Source organism: Heterostelium album (genome assembly GCF_000004825.1).
Source record: "Heterostelium album PN500 unplaced genomic scaffold PPL_scaffold2, whole genome shotgun sequence".
NCBI lineage: Eukaryota > Evosea > Eumycetozoa > Acytosteliales > Acytosteliaceae > Heterostelium > Heterostelium album.
In genome coordinates, this window is record NW_008805064.1 from 669,329 (window position 1) to 679,320 (window position 9,992).

Genomic DNA, 9,992 nt, shown 5'->3' on the forward strand with positions numbered 1-9,992 from the left:
CGAAGCAATCAGAAATACTTAACACAACAAATAATTAATATATTTTGTCATTTTTTTTCATACCATCCTTTTTATTTTAACTAATTTCATGAAATTATCAAACAACTCTATTCTGTTGGCCATTTTGACAATTTTCGGATGTCTTTGTGTTGAGAGCACCGTTGTAGATCCATGGATCTTCGAGTCCCGTCATGAATTGTACAATTCCATATTGAATGGAACACATTTGCCATCGATTTTCGGAAACGACAACCAAGGCAATTTATTGTGGGGACTACCAATCCAGTTGGTTTGGCAGTTCAATTCCGGACGTTTGGAAACGACCACTCTTTCGTCGCAGCAACATCGTATCAATGAGAGATCGTGGTGGGCATCAATGAACTACTACCTCTCGGTGATTCCATATTTATCAGCGATGAACCGTGGACTCGTTCCAGTAGTGGAAATTGCACCACCAAAAACTTACCCAAATTCTCTATTCTGTCTCACCTATGCCAGTTGTGATAAATCGGTCATGTCCAATTGGGACAATTACTTTGATGCCTACATCCAATTGTCACACAACTCCTCAGCACTGACCCTTGATCAACTCCTTAAAATCATGTGGATTGCCCACACCGGTAGTATCCGTTACTCTGGCTCGAGATTGACCGACTACATCAATCTTTTGCCACCAAAGGAAAAAAATTTTGGAAACGGTTGGGGTAACTTTGTTGAGGTTTTGGACATTGTTGGATTCAATACCAACTTTACCAATGTAAATGCCCTCGGTGTCAATCTACCACCACGTATGCTTTCATTGTTTGACTTCCCACCATTCATTCACGATATGACAAGACCACAAAACAATGTTGCAGCATCGATGCTCACCATCAATGACATCACCAAGCTTCCATTGGTATGGAACGGTGCTTTGGAAACTCTTCGTGGACTCGAACTCATTCCACAATGTCACGATCTAATTCTTCATGAAATCAACGATTTTATCACTAACCCAATCGACACCATTCTTGAATTGCTTGGAAAGTTTGTAACTCTCTGTGGTGCTCTTTAAAAATCAAGTACTATTGTTTACATTACCTAACAAGTACCATTAAATAAAATATAATTGTACGAGTTACAAAAAAAAAAAAAAAAGTCTAACCACCAAAAAACTTAATCAAATATCAATTTAATAGATTCTTTTATTGATATTATAACAGATATCTGTGTGTTGTGTGAATGTGAATTGTAACAAATAAAAATTAAAAATTAACAGATAGATATTTATTGTGTTAAAAAAAAGAATAAAAATGGTGTCATTGATTGAATATCTGTTGCCATTATTACTCTCCAGTTTTTTTTATCAAAATAAAGAAAGACACTTTTATCAAATTGAATAAATTGGTGGGAAGTGTAGATTTAACTTTTCTAAGGAAAGATATAAATATCCTTTGTTGAATGTGACTGGGAATATGTACAAAACACACAAATAAAGAATAAGTTGGAGTAATGAAGTTAAGTTAACTCTGACCACTTAAATGTCTCGAAAAAAAAAAATAGTGTGTCGCGATGTAGGTGGGTGTTGTTCTTATATTGGGCCTCAAATTCTTTTATAAAAATAAAAATAAAAAAAGATATATACGTTAGCCATAATATTTATTCTTTTTTTTTTCAATTAATTAAAAAAAGAAAAAAAATGAAAAAAAAAACGGTGTTTCGTTTCTTTGTTTTGTTGCGTGGGTGGGTGAGGCTTTTTAAAACAACAAAAAGATAAATAATAATAACAGGGTTTTAAAAACAACACACAATCAATAACAAATAAAAAAAAAAACCAAATTTTTTTAAAAATAAAAATAAAATATCTTTTTATGTTGTTTGTTTTTTTTTTTGGTTTAGAAATAATAATAAGTTGTTGTGTGTGTACTTTTGAGTCTTCTTTTTTTTTGAATTAATATTTTTTTATTTTTATTTTTATTTTTATTTTACGACGAGTTGTACTCAGTCTTTCATTCATTTATTTTTCTTTCTTTTTATATCATTACCATTTTTCGTTATCGTTGTTTTGTGTTGTTGTTTATTTCGTTGTTGTGAAATAATACAATACTTTTATAAAAGTTTACAGTATAATTACAGTTACAAGATATAAGTTTGTTATTTTTAAGATATAATATTCTTTAATTAATTAATATATTCATATATATATATTATATATATCTTTTGGAATCAGTTCTTCAATCTTAACTCCAAAGTTCGCTTCATTACCACGCAATCGAAAAGACTGTAAAAATAAAATATCAATTTTTTTAATTTTTTATAGTTTTTTTTTAATAAATTTTTAATAATTATCTAATATTTTTCCAACTATCATATAATATTTCAATCAAAGAGTACGCTTATCAGTCTTTCTCAGATCACCTTTGGAATTTTTAAAAAAATATAAATATATAAAGTAAGTACAAAATCAAACACAGAATCGATTAGAAATAACAGATAGGTGAGATGGAAGGAAGGATGTTGAACATCGACATCATTTAAAATCAATCCTCAAGTTCAATTTATCATACCTATCAACCAAGCAATCAATCTTTTAAAGAATTTTATTTCGTTTAACCCACACACAAAAGAGAAAAGAATTTATTTTTCTTTACAATAACATAAACAAACAATACATGTTTTTGATTGTATTTTAGATTTATCTTTATTATGTAATGATGATCTTGTAAAGGTGGATGAAGATTTTTCAGAACTTAACACATACACCACACCAACCCACCACGCCTTCCTTTTATGAACAAAACACCCCATAAATGAAACTCAAAAATGACCTTTAAGCATTTTGCCTTTCTAAAAAAAAAACCAAATCTTTCAAAATGCCCACAAAATACTCATTAAAACTACAAATGTTCAATAGAAATATTTAAATATTTCTTTCAAATACTTGTGCATAGTATTACTATTTTCATTTTGATGTTGACACATTGTAATGGCAATAATAGCAATTAGTTTATTGGGTCAAAAAAAATAAACAAATGGGTTGGATTTTTTAAAAATAAATAAATATAAATATTTATATTATATTTATTGTATTTATCTTTAGAATAATATTAAAAAATTAAATAAACATAAATATTATTTACAAGTAATGAAAAATTATCATATTTCAAAGAAGAATAAGAATAATAATAATAATAATTGTTAGTTACAGTTTATGCTATTAATTATTTATAAATAAATTTAATAAGGAGATTAGAGATTACTAATTTTATATTACAGAGATACTTAAAATTAAATTTAATTAAATTGTATATCGTTATATTTGTGTGTTGTTTTTTGTTTTAAAAATAATATCCGACACTTTTTATCTCTAAATGAAAATTACAACTTCACCACCCCACATATTTTTACAAAAAAAATTAAAATATATAAAAAAACAATGAAATTTGTATATATTTGTAAAATAGTATTAGTAATTTCACTTAGGAATTACTCATATCTATATGTTTCAACTGAACATGCATAATTGTTTTAATGTTTTGCTTTCTTTTGTTTATCATTGATACCCTACCTTTATTTGGGTACCACAATACTGCAAAAACAAAAAAAAAACAGAGATGTAAATAAATAAATATATTGGCTGTTTTAAAAAGAAAATGTTTTTTTTTTTTTGTTTTAAAAATAACTTGTTAAACATCTCTAAAAATGATAAAAATATCTTATGTATAATAAATAATTAAACAATAACTTATTAATTTCCGGTTTCGTATCTATTACAACTGCAACCAACAACACATGAAGTACAGACTCACTCACCCACTGTTGTTTGTCCAACCTCTTGTATACCTCTTTTACTCAAAGTAATACAAATTCAATTTCAATCTCTGACCTTTTTTTGTTTTTATTTTACATTTGTAATTTTTCTTTAAAGAAAAATCTTATTTTTTTTTTATTTTTTTTTCATTATTTGTTTTTTATTTATTATTGTTATATATTTTTATTTATTACAAATAAATAAATAAATATAGGTAAAATTTTATTTATTTCAACATTGACTTTGCAGATATTACTATATTTATTAATAATAAATTATAATAACATATTTCAATAACATATAACAATATTGTATTATAATAGTTAAAATAAAATATAATTATATAATTAAAATATAATATCGTATTATTATTATTATTGCTTGCTTATTTATTTGTTATTTCAACTCAATAATCATTTCATTGTATTTTCAAATAGATAGATAGATAGATCTCGACAATAAACACACAAAAAGTAATACTTTCGTTTTGTTTAAAATTTTTTATTTTATAACAAAGCAGTATTTGTAGATATAATTATAACTTAACATACCATCTCTGATGTATTTTATTCGTTTAATCTTTTGGTAGTCCTCAGCACACACAGGGATCTACCTATTATCATTCTACTCTTTAGAAGAGAAGTCTCCTAACCACTTTTCTCACTCTCAAACAAACCCCACCACTCTTCAATCCCCACACAACACACTCACCACACACACAATTTCAAATATTGTACAATTACTCCAAAATATAAATAATATTAAAAAAAACAAATAACTGACGAACCAATAACAATAATAATAATAATAATAATAATAACTGTAATAGTACCACTCTAAGAAGTGTTAACACTACCACCACTCTTTCACTTCACTGCCATTCAAGAATCAAGAAACTTTAACTTTTAAAATTCCATATTCTTTATTTGTTTGTTTTCTTCTTTTTATCTCTCTATCTGTTATCTATCTCTTCATAGGGCACTACCACCAAATTCAAACAAACAAACATCAACTTCATTATTCATTCCTAAACTTAACCTACCACTAACAACAGTATAGTTTCGCTATTTGAACTATTTTGTATTTATGACAACCAATAATAATCAAATAGATAATTAGAAGATAGATAAATAGATAGAGTTAATAGATTATTGATTTAAATCAATCAATATCAAATCACATCCACACTACAACATTTATTATTTAACTTATTCACCGACAAACAAAAAGAAGGAACAAAATAACTAATTATTCTTTATTCTTTATTTCTTAAAAAAAAAAAAAACCAATTTAATATAAATATTATTTATATCTGTACTTTTAAAAATATAGTTTTTTTTTTTTCATTTCTTCAAGTTTGAAAACAAAAACCAAACGACACTAAAGTGAACAAAGATATTTTTGATCAAAATCAAAGTATATCAGCTGTTTTTTTATTTTTTTTTTATTTTTGAAAAACAAAAAAAAAAATTATTTTTCCAAAAACGCAACTTCACAGACTCACATAACACACCCACCAAAACAATATGGACCAAGTTAATTACGCTCCTGCTCTCTCAACAGGAAATAATAGTGGTGAACAATTCGCACCACAGAGACAATCAACTACACAATCACCAACAATGAACTCTCAACAACAACAACAACAACAACAATCAGGAAACAGTACTCGTTACGACGATGACCACTATTCGTCGCCACCCTCCAACTACTCCTACTCTCCTGGACGTTCTCCAACCAGAGACTTGTCGAGCAGTGACCACGACACCTCTTCAAAGCGTGAGAAAAAAGACTCTGCTGCCTCCAGCTCAAATAACGGACCTTCGGCAGTGTCTGCCTCCAAGGGCTCCACCACCCAGTCATTGAACGGCTCCTACTCCTCACCATCTTTCTCCTCCACACCAACACCCTCCACAATGTCGCCAATGCACACCAGTGCTCTCTTGAACTCTGACGTCAAGAAGGAAGACGACTATCGCCACAGAGCCCCAGATCTCGATACCAAGAGCCCCTACGATGAAGATTCGAAAAAGAGAGATCGTGACTCAAGAGACAGTAGAGACAACAGAGATAGATCCGAGCGTAGCGATAGAGATAGAGAGAGAGACCGTAGCGATAGAGAGCGTGACTCAAGAGACAGCAGAGACAACAGAGACAACAGAGACAGATCGGAACGTAGCGATAGAGATCGTGAAAGAGAAGGAAGAGAACGCGATAGAGATAGATACGATCGTGAAAGAGATAGAGAAAGAGAGCGTGAAAGAGAACGTGATAAAGAACGTGACAGACAAAGATCAAGAGACAGTGATAGAGATGACAGAGTAAGAAGAGGAGATAGCAGCTCAACCAATTCTCCTTCAATGACTTCTTCACCCGCTCTCAACAGAAAATCATCAGATGTCAAAAAAGAGTTATTATTATCACCATCATCAACAGATAAGAAAGTAAAAGGTAAAAATATCAATATTAATACAACAAATAATATTTATAAAAACTAATTTTTTTTTTTTTTTTTAATAATTTATTAGCTGAACAAGTTCAAGAGTCAGGTGAATCTATAACAAAACATTTTAGCCAGAAAATAACAGAACTTGAAGCTGTAATTGCAAAGAAGAATATATTATTACAAAAATATAGAAAAACGTAAGTAATTTTAATTAACCAACCAAGCACCTAGATATTAATAATTCATTCTCTGCTATTATTTAATATATATTTAGATTATTAAAATTATTTGAAGATAAGGAATCTGGATCTGATAGCGAGAGTGATTCTAGATCTTATTCTCGTTCACCATCAAGATCGGCCTCATCTTCACCAGCACGTTCATCTTCAGAGTCCAGATACTCTGATACAGATGGATCGGACAGAGAGCACCGCCCCAAGAAGAAGGAAGGATCCAACTATCAACAAGGTAGCCATTCTCAACAAGCATCGGCAAACCAACAATATATTTTCACACACGAGAATGTCAACGAGCTAAAGAGAAAGAATGAAGACATCAAGCAACAGCCAACACCGGACGGAGGTCTCAAGAGAAGAAGAACCGGCTCCAGAAAGAATACACTGTGGTCTGCAGAGGATGATGAAACCTTTGCTAAAGCCTATAACAAATACGGAAAGAGTTGGAAGACCATCCATAGTTTGCTCCCAGGAAAGACCCGTGAGCAAGTCCAAAGTCACGGTCAGTACTTGATCAGAATCGGTAAGCTCGAAGATCTTCACAAGGACGGTAGAAGAACCAGACACCAAAAGCCAACACCAATCATCCAAGGATCCAACGGTGGCGGACACCATCACCACCACCACCACAGCAGCCACCACAGCAGTAGCAACATCCATCACGGTAGCTCCCAGAGTGGAAGCAACGGTGGTCACTACGGCGGTACCAACGGATCCTCCTCAATGAAACAAGAGTCCCACTCGAACTACTCTAACAATAACTATGATGATAAGCCATACGATTCACCTTATACTCCAGAGTCACCAAGAGACGACTATGATGAAGACAACGAAGTTAACATTGGACAATAAGCATCCAAGCGCCATAGCAGTTTCTATTTGAGACTATACTTTTTTTATAATATTACTATTAATAGAATATATATACACACACACACACCTGCACAACCACCTTACTTTAATATTAATATATGTACAACAATCATAATCAACACCCACTCTTACTTATCAAAACCATTACCGATCACCAACAAACCAACTCATCACCTTAAGGAGAAGAATAATCCCACAACAAACAAAATACAAAAAAGAAAAACAAAAACAACAAAAACAATGAAACTACATTACAGCTAAACATTGGCACATTGATAACTTTAAAATAATCTAAATTAAAGTGTTTAATATTATTTTGTTATTTTATAAATTATTACTTTCACTATATTCTTTCCTTCTACCAAACTGACAACTTCAACATCCTCTTCATTCCACTCCAAACAACAACAACAACAACGATATAAAGATCATATCGTTGCGCGGTTGTAGATTTGTTTCGTCAACCTACAACAACAACAACAATAATAATAATAATAAATTATAGCAACAAACCAAATATCAAATAAAATATTACTTTAAAACAATTAATTATATGATTGATGATAATAAATAAAATTATTTATTTGATTCTTATTATTATTATGATTATTATTATTACTTTATTATTATAATTACAAATGACTACTAATTAAGGTATAGACCTTTAGGTGCATTATCGGGAATACCAACTAAATCAGTATCAAATAACTCTATGAATTGTTCGTTTAATAATCTAACTTTACTACCTGCAAATCTTCTATATTCCTCCAAGATTGAAGTCAAATTCCATCGTTGTAACTTTCTTAAACATCCAACGACAGTACCTGTTCTATGTCTACCAAGATTACACATGATATGTAGAGGATAACTATCTGGATCCAAAACTATCTTTAATGCCGAAATAACTATATCTTCTGATATTGGATTCCAAGGATTCGTATGTGTATCCATTCCTAAATGTATTAATTCTATATCTTGATCATCGCAAAAGTTTACACTATAAATAATGATGATAATAGTTTATAATAAGTAATGATAGGTTAAGATGAATTGTGAGTAAGATGATTGATTGATTTCCTTATCATGCAGATTGATCTTGTTGTTTCTTTGATTCTTACAATTGTTGAGAAGGATCATCGGGTGCTAAAAAGATAATTTTCTTTAGTTGTAATTTCTCTAGAAAGGGAAAGTTTAACTCATTTGGTTGACCTGATCTATATAAATCATCTGCGACCATACCAAAGTTTAGTGGTGGTATATGATGAGCCATCTATCTGTATGTGGTATATAACAAATAATATATATATATCTATATTTGTTATAACACAATAATTAATCTGATAATGACATGTGACGCAATTGCGCTAAAAAAATCAAAAAAAAACTAAAAATCAAAAAATAAAAACAAAATAATGAACATTCAAAATATTTATTATCATTATTAAAAATTACTTTAGATCTATAGATTTTAATATTAACATTCTAATGTAATACTTTATTTTATTTTTATTTATTTAATACTAAAACTAATTATTTAATTCTATCTTTCTTTCTTTATTGAAATTTTAAATCTTTCAATTTCTGTAGGGAGTTTGTTCCAAGCAATCTAGTTTCTTTTGACATTGTTAGCATTTTATTCTCCAAATCGTATATTTTCGATATTATATCTACTTGAATGTTTGAATCACTATTTAGTTTTATCAAGTTTGTTGATTCATTTTTAATTATTTCTACTTTAATTCTAATTTCCTTCTCAGTCGTTTTGTGTCTAAACCAAGCGAAAATCAAATTAATCAACAATAGATAGCAACGATTCTCTCTTTTCAATTGATCCTTTTTATAAAGAAGTTGGGAAATTTCTTGAAAAGAAGAAGAAATATTGTTTTTTGATTTCAAGGTTCTTCCAAAATCCATAGTGGTTACACTTTCCAATTTCGATATATAGGATAAAAGATTATCTACTACTTCCATTCCTTCTTCAAAATTAATCTGTAATCTCTTTCTTTGGTTCCCTCCTCCGTTCATGTTATTATTATTGTTAAAAGAAGTATTATTTAAGAAAAAGATATTCTCTTTATCTTTTTGGACCATCTTTTCCAATTTCCGACCTTCAAATTCAAAGCATGAGTTCTCTTTCCAACTATGAGTCAATAGAAAAACAATATTGTTTCTAAGAGAGTTTGGAATAATCTGACATATTCTATCATTTGAATATTGAATCTCCAAAGTATCCTTTTGTAGGGATCCATTTAAAACAATAACAATACATTTTATTTGTTGTAAATGTGAGAATTGCTCTAGTATCTTAAGGGTATTGGCTTCTTGATTTCGGGGTGAAAGTGAAATTGTGGGAAAATCTATAAAAGTATATATATTATCTATTTTTTCATTGATATCGATTGTTGTAAGATTTATTTGATCAACCGACGAAATTCCTTTAATTTTACAAAATAGTAGTTTGATAAAATCTGTTTTTCCTACACCTCGTCCACCTAAAATGCATATATTATTCTTTGTTTTAATGTTCATAGTGAATAAATTAAAAATATTTGTATTATACTGAGACCTCTTTAAATAGAGAAGTTGACTTGAAATTTTAATTTTTTTTAAAAGAGTTATTTTATGTTTTCTATAGTAAATTGGAATT

The 9,992-nt window shown here is 29.5% G+C and overlaps 4 protein-coding genes across 4 annotated transcripts; 2 read left to right on the forward strand and 2 right to left on the reverse strand.

Annotated features, from left to right (window-relative positions):
• Positions 1–88: 88 nt before the first annotated feature.
• On the forward strand, positions 89–1,378 carry PPL_01588 (uncharacterized protein; the record flags this gene model as incomplete). Its single annotated transcript, XM_020572594.1, has 2 exons — positions 89–1,026; positions 1,357–1,378. The coding sequence occupies 2 exons, from the start codon at positions 89–91 to the stop codon at positions 1,376–1,378; spliced, it is 960 nt and encodes a 319-aa protein (XP_020436711.1).
• Positions 1,379–5,316: 3,938 nt separating this feature from the next.
• mybE (SANT/Myb-like DNA-binding domain-containing protein) lies at positions 5,317–7,324 on the forward strand (the record flags this gene model as incomplete). Its single annotated transcript, XM_020572595.1, has 3 exons — positions 5,317–6,241; positions 6,319–6,433; positions 6,511–7,324. The coding sequence occupies 3 exons, from the start codon at positions 5,317–5,319 to the stop codon at positions 7,322–7,324; spliced, it is 1,854 nt and encodes a 617-aa protein (XP_020436712.1).
• A 666-nt stretch (positions 7,325–7,990) lies between these two features.
• DG1060 (protein-tyrosine phosphatase OCA1 family protein) lies at positions 7,991–8,615 on the reverse strand (the record flags this gene model as incomplete). The annotated part of the gene is made up of 2 exons (XM_020572596.1): positions 7,991–8,342; positions 8,464–8,615. 2 exons carry the CDS (start codon positions 8,613–8,615, stop codon positions 7,991–7,993), a joined length of 504 nt encoding a protein of 167 aa, XP_020436713.1.
• A 62-nt stretch (positions 8,616–8,677) lies between these two features.
• PPL_01591 (uncharacterized protein) lies at positions 8,678–9,874 on the reverse strand (the record flags this gene model as incomplete). The annotated part of the gene is made up of 2 exons (XM_020572597.1): positions 8,678–8,709; positions 9,034–9,874. The coding sequence occupies 2 exons, from the start codon at positions 9,872–9,874 to the stop codon at positions 8,678–8,680; spliced, it is 873 nt and encodes a 290-aa protein (XP_020436714.1).
• Between the last annotated feature and the right edge of the window lie 118 nt (positions 9,875–9,992).